This window comes from Acinonyx jubatus, chromosome F2, assembly GCF_027475565.1.
Source record: "Acinonyx jubatus isolate Ajub_Pintada_27869175 chromosome F2, VMU_Ajub_asm_v1.0, whole genome shotgun sequence".
NCBI lineage: Eukaryota > Metazoa > Chordata > Mammalia > Carnivora > Felidae > Acinonyx > Acinonyx jubatus.
In genome coordinates, this window is record NC_069394.1 from 21949026 (window position 1) to 21975836 (window position 26811).

The window sequence follows — 26811 nt, forward strand, 5'->3', positions numbered from 1 at the left end:
ATATGGAAAAGCAAAACCATTCAATGGTCTTTGAGACAGGAGATATGATTTGGCATGAACTATCCCTCAAATTTGGAGAGCCAGCTGAGGCAGGAGACATTAGGAACCTTAGTGGCTCTAATTCTGGTTGCCTAAACGTGCTCACTGAGGTGGGGGACAAGTCTATTTGTCTCCACTGAGCAGGGCGAGCTGTCAGCAGAATGCTAAGTAGCTATTTCAGCAGTGCTGATTGATTTGCAGAGATAGCACAGATGTGACCTCCTCAGTCAAAGTCAATGTTTTCTTGGCCCTCAAATTTCCAGAAAAATACAAATGTAAATGAAAAATAATGACAAGACCCATGAACGGCCCCAGAGTCATTGTCTCGACAATTATTTAATGCCTGTTAGGTTTCCAGCACCCTGCTAGATGCTGACAGTGACATAAAAATCATCAGAGACATAACTCTTGTTCTCTACAATATTAATAATGGTAAAGTGGTAAAAAGTATATAGTTTTGTTTTTTTTTTCAACGTTTATTTATTTTTGGGACAGAGAGAGACAGAGCATGAATGGGCGAGGGGCAGAGAGAGAGGGAGACACAGAATCGGAAACAGGCTCCAGGCTCTGAGCCATCAGTCCAGAGCCCGACGCGGGGCTTGAACTCCCGGACCGCGAGATGGTGACCTGGCTGAAGTCGGACGCTTAACCGACTGCGCCACCCAGGCGCCCCAAAAAGTATATAGTTTTAAAATCAGAGTTGAAAGTTTCCTTTGCCACATATATTCTGCTTTTCAAATTAAAAACTAACAGGTAACCCCGAGTATGCCTTCCATACAGTCTTCTTCCCTTTGTCTAGAATGCCCTTTTCTTCATCTGTCTACAGAAACTCCAGATCTATTCAAAGTCCAACATGACTGTCACCTCAATGACATGAAGCCTCAACAGCCATGCCCACACAGCAATGCCCATCACTTTTTCTGTGCCCCATCCATGTGTTTGCAATTCAAGATATTATTGTAGGTATCCCGGTTATGTGTCTGAATTCCCATACTCAGTGACCTCTTTTGATTGAAGTTCTTCTAGACCCTGGCTGTTCTTTAAAACATCTCTGGGTATGTTTAAAAAAAAAAAAGTACAGAATTTTAAGTTCCAAATCAGATCCATTGATTCAGGATTTCCAGGATGTGGGCTTGCACATCTTTATTTTATTTTACTCTCTACAAGTGATGTTGAGTTACAATCAGGGCTAGAAGCATGGTATTATACAATCAATGACTCAGAATGAGAGAATTTTGCCTTGCCAGCCGGACTTGTCATTCTCTTCTGCTTCATGTCCTCAGTGTTTTTTTAACTCACCCCTCACTTATTACCCTCCAGCCACAATGGCCATCTTCATTTCCTCCCACACACCAAGTACTTTCTTCATGGTATCCATTCATGCTCTTGCTTCATCTAGAATGTTCTTACAATTCGTTTGACTACCACCTACTGTTCAGGTCTCAGCTTGGGTGCTGTTTCTTCAGAGAGGCTCCCCATTGACCTCCACCAACCTAAATCAGCCTCTCTCCTTTCATCATTTGCCACTATTTGTAGTACATTCTTGGTGTTTATTGGTGGAATGCCTGTCTTCCCAACAAAAGGGGAGGAGCTCCATGAACACAAAGGCCATACTGACATAGTTCACCAATGCTTAGCTCATAACCTGTATTGAAAGATTATCTATTGTTTTAAAGTTTATTTATTTATTTTTGAGAGAGAGAGAAGGAGGAGCAGAGAGAAAGGGAGAGAGAATCCCAAGCAGGCTCCAGGATGTCAGCTCAGAGCCCGACCCAGGGCTCCATCTCATGAACCGTAAGATCATGATCTGAACCAAGATCAAGAGTCAGATGTTTAACTGACTGAGCCACCCAGGTGCTCTGAAAAATTGTTTTTGAATGAATGAATAATGATATCGGTTAAATTACTTAACTTCTGTGAGCCTATGTCCTTGTCTATATAACGATGGTATTAATTGCAACTTTCCAAAGTTGTCACTCAAATGAAATGAGGTGACACATCTGAAAAGCCTAGTACAATACCTGGACAATAGTTGGTATTCCATAAATATTGTTTAAGACCTGTGAGTTCTTAATTATTTGACTAAATTATTTTCCATATGATCTGGAATAAGAATTCTGATGCTCTGTGCCTCCTTGTTTTGTTATTAGGTCACACCAAGTGAAAACACTCAAAAAGCAGCAATTTCATCATTTTTCATTTGTCCAGAGCTTTTACACAGAGAAGAAAAATACCATTCAATAGTTTTAGACATGTTAAAACATAATTTGTGAGAAGGAAAGAGGACATTTCTACCCCATTTAGGGAATGGTGATGCTGATAGGGAGTAAAAAGAAACTGCTCCAAATCCTATTATAAACTGACCAGAGAGTCAAGTTCTAGTGGGGTGTTAAGCTTCCAGCATCTCTTTTAACTTAAGCTCCTCCTAGTTTGCTTTTTTCTCCCATTTGAAGAGAATTTTGTGACTTTTCCTGGGCACTGATTCCTAATAAGACTTTCCCAAGTTCAATTTTACCCACTCATCCTCAGGATACATCACTGAAGGGAGATGAACTTTTTATTGCCTGTGGTTACAAACAGCTGTTACTTCAGCCCCAGTCAGGAATAGTCCATACACACATTCCTGTAATTGAACACAGCTACTGGTGAGTTGATAATCCAATTGATTAATGAATCTATATGCATCTTCATTCATGGTGGATAAAATGTGCACTGTACTGTATCACGAATTTCTCAAACTTCTTCCTTTGGTTCTTTATTTCTTATATTCTAGAAACTGCAGAGCAGTGTATAGTGGGCCATTGAACTCTGGAAGTTGACATTGTGACTGAACTAGTCCTGGGGTTCTTCACAGAAAAAACAGTCAGGGTCCTGGTCAGCTGGAGATTCCATCTGAATGGTGAGTGAGTGCACAGTAAAGCTATCGTTGAGGACTTTTACAATATCTCTTCGAACAACCTGGCTGTCCCGGCTGGCTGCTGTTGAAAAAGAACCACAGTGAGATGGGCACTGATTGCACACACATGGGTGATGGCTAAATTTCCAGCCTCAAGCACTTTGTCTGTAACCTGGTGGGGAGGGCCACAGGCAGAGCACTCTGGCTCTGATAATCAGTTATATCCACACAGACAAGACAGGGGGAAATTCTAGTGCAGCAAAGTACCCATCACTATGGAAACTCTTCCTGCCCACAGTTCTCTCTTGGGTCTGGCCGTCCTAGAACCTGACCATGGAAAGGGAGATAAGGCCTGAAAAAAGCCAAGACAAAGCTCTGATTTTTTATACAGCCCTTCCCACCAGTCCCCAGAGATCTTTCCGTTGAAGCTCTTGTATCTAATCAGCATTTATACCAAGACTAGTGATAGGAACAGGGAAGCATTTAGAGCTCCCTACAGACTCTTCTTTGAGCAGGAACCTCACTGCCATCTTCTCTCTCGTCCCAAAAGGTATCAGGAAGCTGTAAGATTCCCTCCATAGTAAACTTATTGTTTACTAGATTCTTCCATCTGCAGTGAAATATTGGTGTAGTAGATGCTATAAATTACCTGTAGCCACATCTAAGCCTCTCAGCAAAGCCGAGGATATCGGAGAAAGCATAGTCCTCAAATGCCTGTCGCCAGTGATCCTGTACCCTGCCTCTAAGTAACTTCTTGAATTATTTTTTTAGCAGCCTAACATATCATTTGGTCTGAGCTGTCTCCTGAAGCAGTGAGAGGCTTCCTCTCTCCCACTGCCTATCTCCCCAGCTCTAGGACACATGGTGCACAAATCACATTCTACTTGAGAAAGTACTTTTTTAGAATAAACCCCAAATCCTAAGAATTATCTCACATGGTTACAGAATTTCTAACCATCCAGTGAGGGAATCACCATTAATTCCTACTAGCACATCTTTTAACCTGTTAGAATCTTAAGTATGGGACCTAGGTCTCCTTCATTTTTTTAATCTTCTGTAATAGGCAGAGCATCTCAGACACAGGAAATAACTCAATGAAGTTTATTGTTGAGCTCATCCCATTATTTAATTCATCGGGCACCAAGTCAAACAGGTGAGATCTAATTTTCCGAGTTGAAGACCTTGAACTTTGGGTGGCATTTTAGCCATTCATTCTACCCACTACCCTCTGCAGTCTGCCTCAAGGGATGTCTTCAGTATCACTGTTGCCATGATAACATTGACAAGGGCTTTTTTCAAAGGGCTTTGGTAATAGGAAACACTCCACGGTTGTTTTGACAGGCAACAGACACGAAGGGCAGCTGTACAGAAAGGAGGGAAATTATTGAGCTTACAGGGCAAGGACTGAATTTTGGCAGGGTGTTTACAAAACTCACTGACCTGCAGCAACATGAGCCGAGAGAATCACTTGGTTCATTGCTAGAGACCAGATGTGCAAGCTGTGCACAGACACCACTCCATCCACCGCTAAGATGAGCTCTTTCACATCATCGTAGTTCAGGTTCTTTGGCACACCTGACAAGTGGAAAGGGAGGGAGGCTCTTTGTTATTTAACTAAATACAGCTCATTAACATGGCTAAGTGGGGCTGCAAAATTTTCCCCAGAATTATCAACTTGTCTTCCGCTTTTCTGGTTTCTTCAGATGTTTACAAATTAAATTCACCTGACTCTTTCAAAGGGTTCAACATGAAAAACTTTATTATGCAAAAACCAACAATAGTAATCATTCTTGGTTTTCAGGGTGTGTTATTAAACCAACTGAGCTTTTTCCAGTTATTTTTGCATACGCTCTAAAAAGCAAAATGAGGGAACGTGGGATTTGGAATCAAATAATTCCTGGTTAGCACTCTGACCACAACTACCATGAATTTACCCAAATCATGGAACTTCTCTGATCCTCAGCACATCTGTAGTAAAAGAGGGGTGATAAGAGCAATATGTACACTAAATTCTTTGAGGAGAAAATGGGAAAATATCTGTTCTTTGTATACTGCAATGCTACATAATAGTAGTTATCTGACAGGTCACTAACTAAACTGAGTTAATAGATGATCCTAACATGGTGGCTAAGGGAAGAAGGATCACTTTCTTCAAACATTACAAGGACTGTCATTTGGAAGATGAGAGGATATGGAAGTGTTAAGGGTCCTTGCCTTGGCTAGAGAGAGGGCAAGTTAATGGGTGGTTAGGATTGGAAAGCACATCAGTTTAACGTAAATTGTTTTTTTTTAATCAACTCAACCAGCATAACGATGATAAAGCTATTTTTTTTAAATCAACTCAACCAGAATGACAATGATAAGGCTATTTGATGCAATAACTAAATCCCTGCCAACTAACCCAAAGAGAATGAAAAGATTATTAAGGATGACCACCTTTTAGCTTCTACTTCAATCATATAGACACGATACAAACACCTGGTGTGTTTGATATATACATACACACACACACACACACACACACACACACACACACACACACACACATATATATATATATATATATGCCTTAGATTCATTCCAGTCCCCCTAAAGAAAATTTCTATGGATGAGCTCTGAAATCGACACTTTCGATATGGTTGATATGGCTCTCCAACTTGAATGTACATTAGTATCATCAGAGGAGATTTTAGAAATCCTGATCACCAGATTACACCCAAGACCAATTAATCAGACCCTCTGGGGATAAGATGAAGCATCAGTATTTTTATAGCTCATTCGGTGATTCTAACATACAACCAAGGTTGAGAACCATTGCACTAACATTAAGAGCCACTGGGCAGCTGTGCCTTGCAGTAGTTCTCAGGTTTGGCTGCATGTTAAAAAACACAAAACCGGCCCCTACCCCAGTCAATTAAATTGGAATCTCTGGGTATGGGGGTCCTAGGCACAAGTATTTTTAAAAAGCTTCCCAAATGATTATAATGAGCAGCTAGTCAACAATAACTTTAAATTTTTGTTAATGTTTATTAATTTTTGAGAGACAGAGTGCAAGCAGGAGAGGGGCAGAGAGAGAGGAGACACAGAATCCGAAGCAGGCTCCAGGCTCTGAACTGTTAGCACAGAGCCTGAAGCGGGGCTTGAACTCACAAGCCACGAAAGCATGACCTGAGCTGAAGTCGGACAGTTAGCCCATTGAGCCACCCAGGTGCCCCAAGAATAACTTTAAAGGACTAAAGGAATAGGGAACCCTTAACCCTCCTTTTTCAGGATTTAAGAACCTTGCTCATGGAGACTTCCTCCTTGAGGCTAATATTAAAATTCTGTACAGTTTGAGTTTAGTTTAATCCCACTTCATATTGTTTCATGGGGTAACAAAGAGCTGGTCAACACGGTTCTTTTATTCTGTGAACTCAGGCATTAGAAACAAATTAAAAGAGTTCTCAGAGTAGCCATAGAATGGATTCGTGGGTGACATTGTTATATTGTAACATTGTTATATTATAATGATAATAACACACCTTTATTGAGAAACTGCCATATGTCAAGGTTTGTGCTAAGTACTGTATTCATAGTGATTATCTTACTTAGTAGTTCTAAGAACTTTAAGAGCTAATTATCAATGTTACAATTCTTATCTCACTGGGGAGAGGAAATTGGGAATCAGAGAGGTTAAGAAGCATTGCTTAGGATATATAGATAAGGGAGATGTCAGACTCTAAAGACCAGGCTGTCAGTGTGAAATGTTACGCAAATAGTAGACTCTAAGTATCCCAACCCAAAGCTGACTAATAGGCCTAATGTGTCACCTCTGAGGAGTTTCATTTGACCCTTTGAAGACCTATTGTCATTCATCTAGGACCCTTGAGATGAAATCGCACTATTTCACTACCCCCTTCTCTCTTGCCTCTATTATCTCTTTACTTTTATGGAGAACACAAGTCCACTGTTACTTATTTTACTCTGTAAAATAATATCAACAAACAAGATATGTTCCCACTGGCTTCAGTGCTTCATCATACACTAGAAACTTTTTTTCCTGAGGGAGAGCCTGCAAAATATCAATGCATCCAGGAAAATAGCTAATTAGTATTTAAAAAATAATTACCCAAGTTAATAAATATATGCAAAATCACTCAATATCTCTCATAATGAAAGAATTGCATATGGAATCAATAAGATATAGTTTTTCACCTATCATATTACAAAAGAATCAACATTTTGATGATACTCAGTGATGGTGAGGATGTGTGGAAATGTCAAATCCTATTGGTGGGAAAGAAATTGATATGGCGTTTTTGGTAGAAATGGCAACATCTATCAAATTTTTAAATGCACATAACTTTTGAAATAGCAAAGCCACTTCTAGGAGTTATGCCGCAGACATACAAGCACTATATATATACATATATATATATATATATATATGCACACACACACACACACATATATATATATGCACATGGTAATTACACCATAATTTGTAATATCATCAATAAGCAAGTACATGCATACAGTGTATGTAATACTTTGTACCATGAAAAGGAATAGGGTGTATCTCTATATATGCTCATATGGAAAGACCTCCAAATAAAGAAAGCAAGGTGCAGAGCAAAATTATGTATCAATGCAAAATTCTGTTTGTATAAAAAAAGACTGTGTGTGTGTGTGTGTGTGTGTGTGTATGTGTGTGTGTGTGAATGCACAGATATTTTGGGATGACTTATCAGTAGGTATTACCTCTGAAGAATGGGACTGAAAATTCAAAGGTAAAAAAATGGAAAGACTTTTTATAATTTTATTCCCTTCTATATTTTTATAAAACTTTATTAAGTACAAGTATTATTGTATGCTAACGTAATTTGAAAACCCAGTTTAAAAAATGGGGTGCCTGGGTGGCTCAGTTAGTTGGTTAAGGTCTGACTTCGGCTCAGGTCATGATCTCACGGTTCATGGGTTCCAGCCCCGTGTGGGGCTCTGTGCTGACAGCTCAGAGCCTGGAGCCTGTTTCGGATTCTGTGTCTCCCTCTCTCTCTGCCCCTCCCCCGTTCATGCTTTGTCTCTCTCTGTCTCAAAAATAAATAAATATTAAAAAAAAAAAAAGCTTCTTCCAGGTAGGAGTTACCTGCCAGCTTCAATAATTAGCTACATTTTCCTGGGGCACCTGGATGGCTCAGTCAGTTAAGCGACTCTTGATTTCAGCTCAGGTCATGATCACACAATTCGTGTGTTGGAGCACTGCACTCAGAGCTCCTGAGGTCTGAGCCAGCTTCAGATCCTCTGTCTTCTGCTCTCTACCCCTCCCCCACTCGCTCTCACACTCTCTTTCAAAAATAAATGTTTACGAAGGTTGTTTTAAGTTAGCTACGTTTTCCTTAAATAAGAAGAGATAATCACCTGAGAAGAGCTATGCTGCGAGACAGGGATGGAAAATACTCATCTCCGATGGATACCCATTTGCCTTTTATCCACCTGTAAGTCAGCAAAGTTCCCTAATAGGAACAACAGCTGCAGCTCAGCGCTTGGCCCTCAGGAAAGGAAATGGATGCATCTGTGACTTGACAAACCAAATATTGTCACCTTCAGAGAGAGGACGTTCATTTGTTAGTGATGCTTGACTCCATCTTGTGATTCACTGTTGTCAGCATCATCATCCTCCAACGTTTATAGTGCCCAAAGGAACAAAACTCTTAAACGTGTACTCAACAGTGAACACTAAGGAAATGTGGGCTTTTGTGAAGGCACGTGCACTCTGAAACTCTGTCTGCCTTATGTCAAAATGTGCTGGACAAAAAAGAAAAGTTCAAGCCAATGTCTGGATATTCTTGATCATCCAACTGCTTGATATGATGCAAACCTCTAATTCTGATGGACTTTTCTAGGTTCCATTCTTGTGCCTTTTGTGTAGTAATCCTTCAGTAGTGTGAAAAGGTCATTCTAGTGGTTTTCGAAGTGTGGTCCCTGGACGAGCAGCATCAGCGTCTTGTTAGAAATTCAAATTCCTAGAGTGCTGTTGCATAGGGGCACTTGTACCCCAATGTTTATAGCAGCACTTTCAACAATAGCCAAATGATGGGAAGAGACTAAATGTCCATCAACTGATGAATGGATAAAGAAGATGTGGTTTATATATACAATGGAATACTACTTGGCCATGAGGAAGAATGAAATCTGGCCATTTGTAGCAACGTGGATGGAACCGAAGAGTGTTATGCTAAATGAAATAAGCCAGGCAGAGAAAGACAGATACCATGTTTTCACTCATATGTGGATCCTGAGAAACTTAACAGAAGACCAGGGGCAGGGGAAAGGGGAGAAAAAAAAGTTACAGAGAGGGAAGGTGACAAACCATAAGAGACTCTTAAATACTGAGAACAAACTGAGGGTTGATGGGGGGTGGGGGGAGGGGAAAGCGGGTGATGGGCACTGAGGAGGGCACCTGTTGGGATGAGCACTGGGTGTTGATGGAAACCAATTTGACAATAAATTTCATTAAAAAAAAAAAAAGAAAAAGAAATTCAAATTCCCAGCTGCTGCCCCAGACCCACCAAGTTCAGGAACTATCAGGATGGGCCCAGAAATCTGTGTTTTAACAGACCCCAAGTGATTCTGATGCCTTGAAGTTTGAGTGCTGGCCTGGTCTAACAAGGGTTTTAGACAAGCCCTTTATAGTAGCTATAATGCTGCCTAAGAGATAGCTTATTCAATTTTTCTTAGGCCTTTTCCATATATCTAGGGAGAAATTTATATTTTCACAATATCTCCCTCAGTGCCTATCCTTATTATTTGTACATATTGTTTTTATCATATGCCATATCATTTAATAGTTGCTGGAGGAAAAGAGAGAAGGCAATTCTTTTTGTTCCCATATGAAGAAAAATCATAATATTTGTTTTCACAAAAAATCCTTATACATTTAGATTTTCCTTATAATGCAAATTAACAGTGGATTTGCCTTGATGCCATTCCCTTCTGTGATTATAGGGAAGAGAAACACCGATCCTGGAAATAATAATAAAATCACTCCTACCTTCCATGAGTAAGATGGAGAAGTCCTTTAAGACAGTGATGGTGCTGGCCAAAACCAGGATGGAAAAGACGAATGTGCAGATTGGGTCAGCCATTTTATAGTCTGGCTAGAAAATATAGGGACTTAGGTTAACTGAATTCAGGTCTTCCATGCAGAAATTCTGATTTATAATAAAATGAGTAAACCTCCCTGCTTCTTTTTCTATCACCCTTTCACCTCCCTGAAACTTGACATCCAACTCAGAGGCAAGATTTTCTGAAGATTCAATCCTTCATTTAAGCTTTAAGCTATCAGTGGCTGAAGAAATTTAAAAATTAAATTTAAGACATAAAGGAGAGGGGCCTTGAGTGTTCTTTCCGAAGGCCTGATTTGACTTTTCTGTTAATAGAAGCACAGAGTATGTGATGAAAATATGCACACATTAATATAATAGTCAATGGCTTTTCAGCCTTCCTTATGATGAGAAGAAAGGGTATCACCTGCCCAGAGGTTGCACATGACCAAGGCCCAGCTGGAGCTTGGTCATGGCAGACTGGGGTTGTTTCCTTTCTTTCCCTCCTCAGGATGGCACATATTCGAGACAGGCATCTTTTTTTTTTTTTTTAATTTACATCCATGTAGTTAGCATATAGTGCAACAATGATTTCAGGAGTAGATTCCCCATACCCATTCAGCCCATCCCCCCTCCCACAACCCCCTCCAGCAACTCTCTGTTGTTCTCCATATTTAAGAGTCTCTTATGTTTTGTCCCCATCCTTGTTTTTATATTATTTTTGCTTCCCTTCCCTTATGTTCATCTTTTTTGTATCTTAAAATCCTCATATGAGTGAAGTCATATGATGTTTGTCTTTCTCTGACTGACTAATTTTGCTTAGCATAATATCCTCTAGTTCCATCCACGTAGTTGCAAATGGCAAGATTTCATTCTTTTTGATTTCTACATAATACTCCATTGTATATATATACCACATCTTCTTTATCTATTCATCCATCGATGGACATTTGGGCTCTTTCCATACTTTGGCTATTGTCAATAGTGCTGCTATAAACATTGGGGTGCATGTGCCCCTTCAAAACAGCATATCTGTATCACTTGGATAAATACCTAATAGTGCAATTGCTGGACCATAGGGTAGTTCTATTTTTAATTTTTTGAGGAACCTCCATACTGTTTTCTAAAGTGGCTGCACCAGTTTGCATTCCCACCAGCAGTTCAAATAGATCCTCTTTCTCCTCATCCTTGGCTACATCTGTTGTTGCCTGAGTTGTTAATGTTAGCCATTCTGACAGGTATGAAGTGGTATCTCATTGTGGTTTTGAATTGCATTGCCCTGATGATGAGTGATGTTGAGCATTTTTTCATGTGTTGGTTGACCATTTGGATGTCTTCTTTGGAGAAATGTTTGAGACAGGCATCTTTGATTAAGTCCTAAGAGTATGAGCTGAGGCCTCATTCTTGCCCTGTCTCACCACTGGAGCCATTAGCTCCAGAAGAGATACGTGTCCTTCTGCCCTTGATGAAGTTTTGTCCCACAGAAAAGTCCATGCCTCATTACCTCTGAGAAACTCTCAAACTCCACTACCCAGGACAAGTGTGAATGATTTTTCCTTAAACTTAAAGCTTTCAGTGAATATTTGCTCAATTGAATTCAGATATGTCTTTATAATTTTTATTTCTGTGTTTTCATTTTTTAGTAAAAATAATAAAGAGTCCTTGATAACTGGACAATCAAGGTGCAAACAACAGAGTTAAATGCTCTTCTCTTCCATTACCCCCACCTACACCCCAACCCACTTCTGTTAGTTCTTGGTACAAGAAACACAGATCTATAGTAAATGTTTGTTTAGGGTCAGAGTTTCATCCAAGATCCATCTCAACTTTCCATTAACACCCTGATTTGTCGGGGGCGGGGGGAGAATTATCTTTCCCCCACTGGGGGGTGATATTGGTGGGACAATCAGGTGCTCTTCCTCCCCAGCCAAGCAGCAGGTACAAGACCCAAGCTAGGTCTGGTGGGCTCTCTTTCCCAGAGAAAGAGAATCTCCAGCAGAATGCCAAGAAATGGAAAAAAATTGGTTGACTCGTAGTCATTTCTGCACTGGTACCTGGGACAGAATTTGGATAGTTTCTGAAATCTAAGATACCTAATGTTGTCCTTATTTCTACCTTGGTTTCTATCCAAGAGTACATCCAATACATTTCAACTAATAAATGTATTTTTGCTTAAGTAAGCTAGACATCCTTTCTGTTGCTTACAACCCAAGAATCCTAAGGTATTCATGGTTCCATTGCTGTTCATCTTAACTCCATGACAAAAGGAACTACTTTCTTGGAAGACTGGCAGCCCTACATTTGGAGACATAGTACTTAGGAATCTGGAAAGTCTAAGGTTTCAGGCTTTGAATATGTGTTGTTTGTTTGTTTAAACCTTGCAAAGTAGTTGGTATAGGTAAATAGAGGCTGGCCACCCTCATTTAGGTTAATACTGGCAGGTCAGCTTCTGCAGTACCTAATCTATAAACTTCCTATGACAGTGAGTAAACTCAAACATACTCACCTTAAAGTAGATAATAAGTGCACTGGTTAACACACTGATACTCTGAAATAGATCTCCGAGGGCATGCACAAAGGCTGCTCTGACACTGGCATTGGCTTGCACTTCCTTGTGATTGTGTCCAGCATGTCTCTGGTGCAGAATCACACTTAGTCTGAAAGAGAAACGGATGTTCTTGGCACACATGAGATTAGCCATTGAAAACCTATGCAGCATAATGAAGCAGTTGACAAGAGCATGTGTTATCCAAGATGGAAGATAGTTGAAATATTAATGCTGTAAAATGTACTATTTTGGACTAATTTTGAAAACAAATGTATCATACAAGTTTTAAATTTTTACACAAGGACAGACAACAAAGGTTCACCTGTTTTCTCTTCCATCTACCTAATGCTACTCTGGTTCACGTTAAAACCTGAAAGCATCACTTCCTAGATGAAACTATTTGACAATAAGGAGGGGAAATATTTATTGAGCATCTACTGAATGTGAGGCACTGAGCTAAGCTTAAAGCTGAGCTTTGGTGGGAGCTTAATTAATGTACTGATTTCAAATACAAAAAGCAGCAGAAAGGGGTAAAACAAAATAAGAAAATTTCATCAAGTTTGGATTTTTAAAAATATTTTATTTTAATTTTGTTTATTTCTATGAGAATTTAAAATTTGAATAATTTTTAATGGCCAATGATGCATTTGTGTATATTAGCTATTAACAAGAGACTAAAATATATTAATGTATCACATATATGTGTGTAAATATATATTAATGTATATATATACAAATGTATATATAAATGTGTATATATATAAACACATATGTGTATACAGTCCTAAGAGTATGAGCTGTGGCCTCATTCTCTCTCTATAGATAACATATTACAAAATTTAACATCTCCTACCCAAGTCAAAGAGATAAGTGTTAGGCATATAAATTATGTACCTGATTTTATTTTGGAACAAAAGTTTTAAAAAAATATTGTTTAGTACTATACATCCCAGTCTATTTGCTGGTAAAGTGTCTGTTAAACCCAAGGTCATTATCCACAAAGTAGAATGACTGCTATCCAGCAATATTTGATCATTACATAATGCACAGTTTTTAGATGGTCAGTGTTTGGACAGAAATTCACCCTTAATTAATAATTACCATTTATGAATCCTCAGACAGCTTAATATGGCTGGCAGTTAACATACTGTCTTTCTAGATCTATCCATTTGTGCTCATCACCTTGTCATTCATTCTTTTACTCATTTTATTAAAAAAAAAAACAACTTAGGGACTCTTGTGTGCCAGCCACTGTTAAATGCTTGGGGTATAAAGGTGAATGAAACAGACATGAACCTTCCCCGGTGTGGCTTTAAGTATGATGGAGATAGCATAGATTTTAAAAAGACACCCATAAGTGGAAAATTCTCATTTTAATAAGTCTAGTAAGAACAGGTACTATAGATAATATAACAGGGAAGTCTGATTTAGTTAAACAAAGTAATTGAGTTGGATTTGAAAGATTATGTTAGATTTAAATTACAGGCTGGAGAGGAGGGAATATTTCAGGCAGAGAAAATTTAGCATGCAATAGTCTTAAGGCTCTGTCAGTAATCTTTATCCTAGAATCCCTTTACAACTTTTGTTAGAACTTTCTGTCCTGATTTGGAGTCTGCAAGGGTTTGATTTATTCCCAAATTATGGTTCTGATATTTCTGTATTCAGACAACACAGCATCTAGCAGCACTTGAAACTATAATCCCAGTTCTAGGAGAAACATTATAGTCACTCAATATCTTTTTCTATAAATAACTACCTACTTGCACAGGGAAGTCACCACTTTTCAATTTCCTTATCTTTCTAAGTAGGAAAAGCACCTGCAATGTTAAGATCAAAGTTCAAAAGCAGTTGCTGTAGGAAGAAAATTTGGATGGCATCTATTTAGAAAGGCAAACTCGATTATCAAGGTTCTAGATTTACGGGGAAGTTATCTAGCTGTATCCTTCATATTCATGTAGCATCGACACAACCTATGTGACATATGCCTCTTGGGAAATTATTAATATTTTCATTGTCCCTGCTGTCTTGGGGACATATTGTTCTCTTTATGCAAAGATGATGTTATTGACCCCAGTCAGCAGCACATGTGCTCTGCCTTATTTGTCTCCTTGTGCTGATAGATTTGCATTGAACTCTACACACTTTTTCTCCCAGTGCCAATATGAAACACATTTTCAAGTTAGCTGGATGGAAATAGGGATCTACTCAGTAAGAGCAGTCAAATACCACTCTTCTAATTGGTTAGCTTAGATATTTCGAGCAACAGTTTGCACACTAAGAGGTGAGGAACTGACGCAGGCAAAAGGTATGGGTATTAGAGTGACCTGAGGAGCATTTTCAAAATGTACACATTCGGATTTTCCTCTAATACCAGGGATTCCATTGTGCCTTCCTTAAAAGACACTGTTTAAAATGTGATTCTTCTTCACTTTCATGTATAAGCCTACCTCATAGCATGTATCATGTTGCATCACAAGATAGATAGATGATACACAGATAGTGTATATGAGTCTCTTTTTGCTGCTATAACAAATCATTACAAAGCTTCTGTGGCTTAGAACAATATAAATATATTGTCTTATAGTTCTAAAATGGGTATGCAGGACTACATTCTTTCTGGAGATTCTGGGAGAGAATTAATTATCTTACCTTTTCCAGCTTCTAGAGGTCACTTAGTTTCCTTAGCTCCAGGATCCTTTCTCTGTCCTCAAAGCCAGCAATACAGCATCTTCCCTTTACTCTGACCTCAAGTGTCCCTCTCACAGGGATCTTTCTGGTTACATTTGGCCTGCCTAGATAACCTAGGATAATCTCCCCATCTCAAGATCCATCCTGAACTTAATCACATTTGCAAAGTTCCTTTACCATGTAAGTTAACATACTCAGAAGTTCCAAGGATTAGAATATGGAAATCTTTGAGGAAATTTTTAAGCCATTATTCTGTTCACCACAGATAATTGATAGGTAGGGTAGGTAGGTAGGTAGATGATGCAGTTTTAAGTCGGGTTGCCCAGAATCAGGCTATCAGATTGGAAGGAGTAAATCAACCAAAAAAGACCAAAGGCCTGGCCTTAACAGCACCCACCCCGCACCCTTGTCATGAACAATCAAGTAGCTTACTTGGGTAAGAGCAGACCAATACAGAAATGATCACATGTCCAGTAACATCACATGTCTCATAAGAATGAATTAAGACTGCCTGGATAAGAGAATGGACCAGAAGGTGGAAACTAAAGACAGCGACTAGCTAATAGAGCTTAAGAAGGAGTTTTCAGGCAGTCTTACAATGATACAAAGATAAGATAGACTGCTTTTGAGAGGAACAAATTCCCTGTTACTAGTTCTGTTAAAATATATGACACTAATGACTATTTATTTTATGGGGATGTTGCAAAAGAGAATTCAAAAGTAGAAAGGGGACTGGAGTAAACAAAATCTAAGATCCCTTCCAACCCAACACTCTGGGAACCCATAATGTGATCATGTAACAAAAACCAAATCGGATGGGGTACCTGGGCGGCTCAGTTAAGTGTCCAACTTCGGCTCAGGTCATGATCTCTCACAGTTTGTGGGTTTGAGCCCCGGATTGGGCTCTGGGGTGACACTTCAGAGCCTGGAGCCTGCTCCAGATTCTGTGTCTCCCTCTCTCTCTGCCCCTCCCCCACTCACGTTCTGTCTCTCTCTCTCTCAAAAATAAATAAAACATTTTTTAAACAAATTTTTAAATAAATAGGAGTAAGTCATTTCCCATATGGAACCATCAATACGTATGAGAGCGCAGACTGGCTAGGAGCTCAATCCTGGGCCTCTTGGGTCTAGATTCAGATCCCGGCCTTTGCACTACCTCATTGGCAGTTTATTCAATTCACCATCTCCACAAATGGAAAAATCAAGCAAAAACGAACATCAAGAAAAACCCCACTGTCTGTGTCCACACAGGGTTAAAGACAAGCTTTTATGGGCGGGGTGACTTACATAATATTGGCTGCCACCGCACAGCCTGAAATGATGATCATCACAGTCGCCTGGATCTGGTAATCAGGGTACAGCAGGCGCTCACATGCCAGGTACACCAACACAGCCGTCACCACCCAGACGCACAGGATGGACAGCAGGGCACCAAGGATCTCTAGGGATTCGAGCACACAGACACCCATACACAAAGAATTTGTGGATCACCTTGATCTCCCAAGAGTCATAAGACATTGATGTTCCTTGCTTCCCCCCAACCTGTCCCCCTGCGAAAAGAGGCTCTAAACTAACTAGTTCCAAATGTGTGGATGGATTTTAGCACTAAGATGATTCACTTTAGTGTTGCATTCATTAAACACCAGCATCTGAGTTCATTATGCTCCATATTAGTAAGTAATTTCTAGCAAATTTTTAAAGCATATTAATTGCTATCTGCCATTGCTATTTTCCTCGGGGATTTTAATTTAAACAGGTGCTAAAATGATTGAAACTTATTAGGAGATGAAATAATGAGAGGCAAAGAGTAAAATGTATTTAGAAACTCTCAATTTCACCATAAAACATTTACAATTTGCCAGTAGCGGTACCTTGTGTGGAATAAAATAGTAACAAGGGAGGGCTTCAGAGGGTACTTGATGAAAATGAGTTTCATTTGCCAACCCAACATATTATAAACACGGAGGCAAGCTCAGAGGTATATCAACATTCTAGCTGCATTTTAAGAGCAACTATATCGAAAAGAAGTATCAGAGCAGAGACATGTATATTAATATTTAAAGATAAGATAGTGTTCAGTCTGCAGGCTGAGTAAAGCACATTTGCTCACTGTGGAGTTCCTTAACACCTCTCCCTGATCTTTAACTCAACCTTGTAGGCAGGTACTAAAAGCCTTCCAGGGCACAGAAGTATTCTGAGAGTCCATTGCCAGGGACTTTCCCTACTTTTGATCTTTCCCCTGTCAAAGCAGAACAATGTAAAGTATTGTTTCCCAGTGTGGGGCTATTGTATCCCAGACTTCAATCATTTACATGCAACCTGTCCACATGACACCTGTCTTATTAGCCACTTAACACTTTTTTTAAATAAATTCACTTTTTATACTTAGCTTCTTCCTAAACAAAGTCATCCATGAAATTACCTATTTGACAAGCTAGTTCATTTTCACCTGTGTGTCTAAGCAGTACTGCCTAAAACAGTAACCATCATCACATGTGGCTGTATCCATTTAAATTAAAAAATTAAAAATCCAGTTCTTCCAGGTGCCTGGGCAGCTCAGTCAGTTAAATGTCTGACTCTTGATTTCAGCTCAGGTCACGATCTCGTGCTCCTGAGATTGAGCTCCACGTCAGGGTCTCTGCACTGAACATGGAGGCTGCTTAAAATTCTCTCTCTCCCCCTCCACCCCTCCCCTGTTCACATGCAGGTATGTGCTCTCTCTAAAATATAATATAATAAAATAGAATAGAATAAAATAATCCAGTTCTTCAGTAACAGTAGCCACATTTAAAGTGCTCTATGGCCACATCATACTCTGTATCATAGAACATTTGTCTTAAAGCAGAGAGTGCTATTGAACAGCCCTGATTTTCTACAGTGTCAATGCTCATGAGCTTCCATCACCAAGATGAGAAAGTACAAGCAGTATTCTAAATTCTGGGTTGTGTCTGTGTTTATAAAACATCCCATGTTTACCAAAGAGCTTTGACCAATAGTACCAGAAAGGGGAGAGTACGTGTAAAAATGCGTACAAATGACAGGCGCTCGGCCAAAAATACATGTTTCCCAAGTGTAGCACTGTTCAGGGACTGAAAAGCATCTTCAGGTCACATTGTCACAAATTCTTTTTATTGATGTTTATTGTCTCATCTCTCTCTCTCCCCCCCACTGCTGAATGTTAAGGGAAAGGCGATCCAAAACACTTGCTATGATAAATTGTTTCGTGTGAAACGAGAACTTCCTACCATTCTAAACTTGAAAAACCACAGCCCACAATTGTCAGTGTGTAAGTTGTGGTCTGTATCTAGAGGCACCAGTGAAGGCTGGCCACCGTGTCAGCATGTTGGCCACCCTTGCTCCGCCCTAAATTCTCCTTCACGTTCTATTCTCGACTTACCTGTGAGAAGTTCTTCAATCTCTCTAGCTCTCTTGGGCTCTCTGTGCCTGACTTTGCAAAATGGTAGATGCTTTATCCCATCCTCCCTCCCAGATGCAGAGTAACTTGATGAGCATTACCCTTGGGCCAGGGCGGTTGCAGAAGTGATACCTGTGTTCCTGTTATTCCACTGAAATAGAGGTAGTGCAATTAACCTGGCTTGTTGCCAAAGCGCCCTTGAGAACACACATCCTTTTTATCCTGAACATCAGACGTGCCTCTAAGGGATTTCTGAACGAGGCTTTGCTTTGTCTCTTCTGTCTTTATCCTTGGTTTGACCTTGCAGCACTACCTTGACATTAATGCTCAGTGGGTGAACTATACCTGCCCGGTGCCATCCAAACGTCAGCTGCTTCGAAGGGGGCTTTGATGACAACCACAAGGAGAAGAGACTGAGCAGGAAACTGGTCAGGTCAATTAAGAGGTGGGCAGCATCTGTGACGACAGCAAGACTCCCAGCAATGTGCCCACCTGGGGGATACAGAACATTACATGGGATTAAGGGCCCCAGAATGCAACTAGATTCACATGCATATCAACCGTAGTTGGTGAAATATGCCACAGACTCACAAAACTTGATCAGAGAAAGGGTCTTAATGTTGATTTAATCCACCTCTTCTTCCCAATTTTATGAGAAACAGATACCCAGAGAGTGGATAGGATTTGAACAAATAGAAATGAAGTTCAAGGTTGCAGCCATTCCAGGGAGATCAAAGGTACAGAGATTGGAAAGTGTGGGTCACATCACATTTAGAGAACATCACAGTTGGACTGGGACATAAGAGTTCAAAAATACAAAAGGATGAGGCTGGAGACGTGAGGGCTGGAGTTGAAGAGTCTTACACTTAAGGCTGAGGACTTGGACTTTTGCCTGTAACCCAGGAGTCACAGCCCACAGCTGTGTTTGTATTTGACTTGCAATTTTACCACAGTTTTTTTTACCACTTCCTTCTGCCCTACTAATTTATATTATTCACCTTATTTCAAGATCCCTATTATGAATAGTAGGGAGCAGTAAAGAAAAGGGCAGGCACCTTCCACTGGGGCCCCTGAGTGTAACAACAATCCAATAAAGCACAGGAAGAGAACCCAAGCCATGGTGGTCCCACCTTGCTTTTCTGTTTGGTTTGCCTTCTCTACTGCCTTTGAGTTCTCCTTAGAGAAAAGACCTCCAGCCTCCAACTACAAGTCAGAAGAAATTCTTGTCTCTTCCTTCCCAAACAGGGCTCATTCTCTGAAAGCAGCCTTTATTGCTCTCACTAGAGCTTCCCCCAAAACAGAGCTGTTGCTGACTGACTGTCTTCCAGCAGCTGTTTATTGCCTGTGTACGACGAGGCAATGGAGCCTATCCGTCAGTAGCCCCTCCATCATCAAACCCACCTTGTCTCAACTAATGATTTTGAAAAGTTATAGATATGGCTCATAATTGCAATAATCCCCACAGACCACTGGCTCTAGCTGTAGTTAATCACTGGTTTGTCAAAGTTTAATGGTCTGAAGCAAAGTAGTCTTCAAGCTTGTTACTGAGCTGTCAGTGCAAAAAATCAGAATGATTCATTAGCCAAAAGGCAACATTTTGCTAACAAATCAGCTTTTCTTCCAATTACCCTCTAGTGTTGCTCTATCTGCCAAACTTGGGTCTGATAATAAAGCCGTGTTAATAATGCATTATTTCTTACACAGAGAATGACTACATATAGATAAATAGTCGGCCGCAATCTCAACAACGAATGGTGGTGATGATTCCATGTGCTGGGCTCAAATTGTAGCCTAAGTCAAGGAAATGAAGTCCTATAGGGGTCCTTCAACAGGCTCAGCTGAATGAGGAGGCAACTGAGAGAGAAAAAGGGCTTACTTTGGAAGAAACATACTTAGATGGCGGCCTGGGAAGTGAGAACTCTTTTGCAACCATCCTTGCTTATATATAAGAATAGTCCAGAAAACTGTGAGCCATCGAGATGAATTCTATGGATAAAACTGTTTGCAAGAGGTAGTTTCTGACTGAACTTGTGTTTGCTTCTGAAAGCATGGGGTATTACCAACAATTAACACAGTCATCCAGCCAGTATTTATTGAGCCCTTGCTGTGCATGGTACAGGGATGGGGTAAACCAAGGTAACCAAAGTTAAATCACAGTCCCTCCCTTCAGTGATCTCACTGTTAACATTCTCTGTATTGAAGACATGTACAAGGGGCCAGAGGATCAGAAAGCTGCCCTCCTTGGCAGCATTGAGGGGCTTTTCAGAGGACAGAAGGGTAAGAATGTGCCAGAAGGGAAGGGTTTTTCAGGAAGAGGTAAGAACAGGAGCAAAAACAGAAAAAAAGAAAATGGCACTTTTGTGGAATAGCAAGAGGTGTGGAATGTTGGAGGAAAAACCAGAAATGAGAGTTGAAAAGTGGGTTGGGGGACGCTCTTATAGGAAATTATGTCCTGCTAAAGAATTTGAATGCTATTCTATGGATAAGGATATGGAATATGGGAATCTAATGTGATATTGAGGCATAAGGTTGTGACATGCTCAGATTTGTATTTAAGAGAGACATCTTTGCCAGCAGTGTGGAGGCTGACCTAGAGGGAGAAGGAACTGGAGGTTAAGACACAACAGTGATAGCCAAGAAAATGCCATGAAGTCATGAAGTAAGACAGGAGCACTCATTTATGGATATGGCAAGATGTAGAAAGCAATGCACTGGTAACAAGATAGAAGAGGCACTAAGGACTACCTTCTAGAAACACATTCTTATTAGCGCCTGTGGGGTGTCAGGACAGGAGGTCATCAGGGGAGCCACTGGGCCTGGGTCTCATATTCACCTCAGCTCCAGAAGGTGTGCATTACATACACATAACATTTTGTGTGGTGAACAGAGACATACTGATGGGATCGAAAGAAGTAAATGTCTCTGACAACATCAGGCTGTGTCCTATTACTGGACAACTACTGTATGCTATTAATTCATGTTTCTAAAATCCTTTAACTATCATATGAATAGCATTATTATACTATATAACGTGGCATATCAAAAACACATGGAGTTATTATTTAACAAGTAATTAAAACACACCACAGTTTACATAGGTGTGTTTTGACACTTCTTAAATTTTTAATACCAAGAACCTCAAAAAATATAAGTAGCCTAAGGCTCTGAGACACCCTGACTATAGTATGAAGCCAGCGCCCTTATCAGTAAAGCTCGTGGGTATCAACCCCCCCAGCCATAGCTTTCTCTAAGAGAATTTTTGTACACCGAGCTACTTACTGTCTTCCCCAGCCAGCCCCCAGCTGTTTTCCAATCTAGCAACGTCGTGCATTCTCCATCACTCTTTGCACTCTAAACAGTCCTGCATCGGGGCATCTCTCTCTGACCATTCCCAATTGCTGCCAGTAATAGCCATACTTGAGCTGATTTCTGTGAGGTCTCAGTGTCTGTACATCTGCCTTTTCAAATAGGGATACATGCGTACATGTGCATGTTAGGGCCTTTCCATGACTAGTAATTTTCACAAGTAGTCAGAAAGAGTCCCAATTCAACAGGCTCAAAGGCCCATTAGGAGTGGACACGCTGATGCCTATGGCCTTCCTTAATTCCTTCCTCCAATCTGGTCCATGGCCAGTTCTCTCTCTAAACACAGCCCTATGACCTGGTTCTCCCCTGTTCTACATGCCAGCTTATTCCACAAGGCCTATAGAATTAATCCGGATTCCCCAGCCAGGCTTCACCCTTTTTCTTGAACCCCCAACTACCAGTCTAGTTTTATTCTCCATTCACTGTGTTTTATCTTACATCGCTGACTTAGATAGATTCTTAGATAGGTTTAATGGTAAATCATAAATGCCTAACTCAAACTAGCTTCAACAACAACAACCAAATGATAATTTATTGGGTCAAATAACTGAGAACAAATCAGGGTGGGATTGGATCTAGTGCAGGCTAATCCTAAGGTTCAAATAATGTTTGAGGGACTCTGCTCTGTCACTATTGTTATTTATTGTCCTACTGAAGATAGACTACTTTACCCTTAGCAAGAAAGGTTGGCCTCTGGAAGCTCCAGGTTTATAGCATTACAGCATAGTATTTGCAGAGGATAGAGAGAGTCCTCCATCTATCCTCCCTATAAAAAGACCCAGAGACGGAATAATCCAGCTTGGAACCTCATACCCAGCCTTGCCTGTGAGCATGAGGTTTTTGGTCCAGGAGGACCAGAAATGGAATTAGCACAGTGAGTAGGAAGAAGCTTCCTGAATAGGCAATATTTACCGCTACAGTGGCATCTAGAATCACTTGAGTTGCTTTCTTTTTTTTTCTTTTGTTTTAAATGTTTATTAATTTTTGAGAGAGAGTGTGTGTGCAAGCGAGCAGTGGAGGGGCAGAGAGAGAGAGAGAGAGAGAGGGAGAGACAGACAGAGAATCTGAAGCAAGCTCCTTTCTGGCAGCACAAAGCACGATGTGGGGTTCAAACCCAAGAACCCTGAGATCATGACCTGAGCCACAGTTGGATGCTCAACTGACTGAGCCACCCAGGTGCCCCTCAGTTGAATTACTTTCTAAGAATACAGATTTCCTGTCCTTTTGAGACCTACCCACTTAAACTCTTTCCAGGCAAGGCCGATATTTACTACCTCCTGGACCACAGCAATAGTCAGGGACCACTCTCTGCAAGGCCTTTTTTTTACCTCCCTCTTTTAGCCACCCCTCAATTCCTACACAAACTTCAAGTCCTGTCTCAAATCCTATATCCTGAATGTGGACATCCTAGATTCCCAAAAGTAACCTGAGAATAACAGTTGCATTCTCTGACCTGATTGAGAATGGCTTTAGGGAGGAGGTGAGGTCTGGTTGGGGTCTTGAATGATGAGCAGGGTTTTGATGATTGTGGGGCATGAGGAGAGGCCTTTTCCATTCAGATAAAAAGACATAAGCAAAAGCTACAGAGACTGTAAGGTGCCACGATTATTTTGCAGCTGAAACAGAAGAGTCATGTAGTGAAGCAGTAAAGGATTAATAGTCAGTTTGGCAGCCACATGGTGGAATGACTTGAAAGTCAAAGTAAGAATTTTTCATTTTGTCCAGGGTGCCAGAGCTTTCGAACATACCGACCTGTTTTCACATGGGGCAGCCAAGTGGGACCTAGCACAGAGGAAGCCTCTGAAGCGGCCTCTTCCTGCTACAACACCCTTGTGGGTGTACCCCAGTCATCAGTAAAATTTCCTGTGCTTGCCAGGATGGGGAGAAGGGTGTGAAGCACTGAATTAGGCAAGAAGGAGCCACTAAAGAATTTTGGAGACAGAATTAACATGACGAGAGCAATGTTTTAGGAAAATCAACCTAAAATCAATGCAGCTCAAACTCCAAATGATTCTGTGAGTATCCATTTAATTCCTTTACTGACAACATCCAGATTAGAACTCATAGATGAATTAATTATTAAGAATGAGAGGGAAGAGAGAGATTGATTTGTTCACTCCAAGTGAATAATTTTTCTTCCCTCCTTTCCTAGAAATATGTCATTTTAAAGCAGAATGCCAGGGCATAGGAAAGGTATGAGGAGAAAAGTGAGTTTTATGAATGGGAGACCATCTCATTTCAGACTGTTGATTAGACATACTGGGAAGAAGATGCCATCTGTTTTCACCATCTACCTGGATTCAGGGGAAAGCAGAGGAAGAAAGTAATGGAGAAAACGAGCCAGTTTATCTAACTGAATTGTGTTTGCATGGGGTGGTGTCAGTACTTTATCTGGAAAGCTATGAATTTCCAGAACATCACCTTTTAAAATCACACTTTTAAAAGTTTATTTATTTTGAAATAGAGAGAGAGAGAGCACCTATGCAATCTGGGGAGGGCACAGAGAGAGGGAAAGAGAGAATCGCAAGCAGGCTCTGCACTGTCAACACAGAGCCTGACGTGGGGCTAAATCCCACAACTCTAGGATCATGACCCAGGCCGAAATCAAGAGTCTCATTCAACCGACTGAGCCACCTAGGTGCCCCTCCAATCACATTTTGAATGGATTCTGTTTTTTAGATTTTCCATTTTGTCCATCTCTTACATGAGCAACAGAGTATTGTCCATGATCTTATGAATTTGAATAATTAAAAAAGAATACACATCTGGCATGAGTGTCAGCGGCTTTTCCAAGTGAATTTTCTAATTGGAACTACTAAAAGTAAATTCTTTGCAACCTCACCAAGCTATTAAGTTGGTTCCTTCAAAAGACTTATTGTGGGTCTAGAAATTGTGTGGTGTCAATTAATTTTATAATCTTTGACTAGAAAATTATTTGCCAACCCTGGATTTGTCTTGGACTGGATGAGTTGAAGTTCTTTTCCAGTTTTCAAAAGTATAAAAGTCTGAAAAAGGGGTGCCTTAGTGGCTCAGTCGGGTAAGCATGCAACTCTTGATTTCAGCTCAGGTCATGGTCTCATGGTTCATGAGTTCAAGCTCTGAGTGGTGCACTGTGCTGACAGCATGGAGCCTGCTTGGGATTCTCTCTCTCCCTTTCTCTCTGCCCCTACCCACTCATGTGCTTGCTCTCTCTCTCTCTCTCTCTCTCTCTCTCTCTCTCAAAATAAATAAATGAAAAAAACAAAACAAAAAAGTCAGAGAAAAAAAAAGTGGTGCCTGGGTGGCTCATTTGGTCCAACTTCAGCTCAGGTCATGATCTCATGGTTCCTGAGTCCAAGTCCCATGTCGGCTCTCTTTTGTCAACACAGAGCCCACATTAGATCCTCTGTTCTGTTGTCTTTCTGCTCCTCTCTGACCTGTGCATGTTCTCTCTCTCTCTCTCCCTGAAAAATAAATAAACATTTAAAAAATAAATAAAAGTCTGAATACGAGTACACAAGCCATTAGACTCCATAGGTTTAAGAAACCAACTAATTCTGGGGGGAGAGAGAGATGGTGGTGATGTAGGAAGACGCTGGGCTCACCTCGTCCTGCTGATCACTTAGATTCCACCCACATCTGCCTGAATAACCCAGAAAACTGCCAGAAGACTAGCAGAATGGACTCTGTGGAGCCAAGCATAGACAAGAGGCCCATGGAAGAGGGTAGGAAGGGCAGAGAGGTGGTATGCGCTACACGGACTGGCTGGAGGGTGCTGGGGCGGTGGAGGGGCAGCCCGCCTGGCAAGGCAGAGCACACGAGTCTGGCTTGCAAAAGCTGAGGGGCCGGACAGCGTGTGTTCTGACAGCCAGCGGGACTTAACATCTGGAATGTTACAAGTCAACAGCTCTGCTCTTGGAGAGCGGGGAGGGTGAGAGGATGAGCCCGGGGAGACAGAACTGAGCTCAAGGGGGAACAAAGGCACTGGCAAGTGCCATCTCCCTCTTCCATTCCCCAGCCAAAATTCCAAAGGGAACCAGTTCCCGTCACTGAACTTGCTTGCACCCCGCAAACGCCCAACACTGCTTCTGTGGCTCCATCCCTCAGACAGGCCTGCCTCCCTCCTGGTGCTGCAGGGCCCCTCCCCCAGAGGACCACCAACAGCAAAGCGAGCTAAGCCTACCCCTCCTGCCCCTGTGCACCTTGCGGATCCACCCCAGCTAATACGCCCTTGGCCAGATCCCATTGAAGCAGCACCACAAGCCTGACAGTGGGCAAGTAGCCCAGACAGGGGCCACACCACTCCACAGTGAGTCCTGCCCCTGGGAGATGGGAAGGTAAGGTACACACCAGTCTGACTGTGGCTCCAGTGGTGGGCTGGGGGCAGACATTGAGTCTGACTGCGTCCCCACCCACCAACACAAGTTACTCTGGACAGCACAGGGGAAGCTCCCTGCAGTTTGGAGCTACTGCAGGGACTACCCAAAATGACAAAACGGAAGAATTCTCAAAAGAAACTCCAGGAAGTAGTGACAGCTAATGAATTGATCAAAAATGATACAAGCAATATAACAGAACAAGAATTTAGAATAATAGTCAAAAAATTAATTGCTGGGAATCAAAAAAGCATAGAGGACAGCAGAGAATCTATTGCTACAGAGATCAAGGGACTAAGATATAGTCATGAGGAGCTAAAAAATGCTATAAATGAGGTGCTAAATAAAATTGTGGTGGCCATAGCATGGATTGAAGAGGCAGAGGAAAGAATAGGTGAATTAGAGGATAAAATTATGGAAAA

General features: G+C 41.0%; 1 protein-coding gene across 2 annotated transcripts in view; it reads right to left on the minus strand.

The window, feature by feature from the left end:
• Nucleotides 1-512: 512 nt before the first annotated feature.
• Nucleotides 513-26811, minus strand: part of SLC30A8 (solute carrier family 30 member 8) — a 48216-nt gene continuing 21917 nt past the window's right edge. The window contains exons 3-8 of one of the 2 annotated variants that reach the window (XM_015072844.3): nucleotides 19014-19160; nucleotides 16541-16694; nucleotides 12524-12674; nucleotides 9966-10071; nucleotides 4376-4510; nucleotides 513-3017 (exon numbers count right to left, since the gene is read on the minus strand). In XM_015072844.3, coding sequence (XP_014928330.1) covers nucleotides 2872-3017; nucleotides 4376-4510; nucleotides 9966-10071; nucleotides 12524-12674; nucleotides 16541-16694; nucleotides 19014-19160 — 839 coding nt within the window. In that variant the 3' untranslated portion in view covers nucleotides 513-2871. The remainder of the gene's footprint in view (nucleotides 3018-4375; nucleotides 4511-9965; nucleotides 10072-12523; nucleotides 12675-16540; nucleotides 16695-19013; nucleotides 19161-26811) is intronic. The other variant, XM_053208262.1, reaches the window with a different exon arrangement.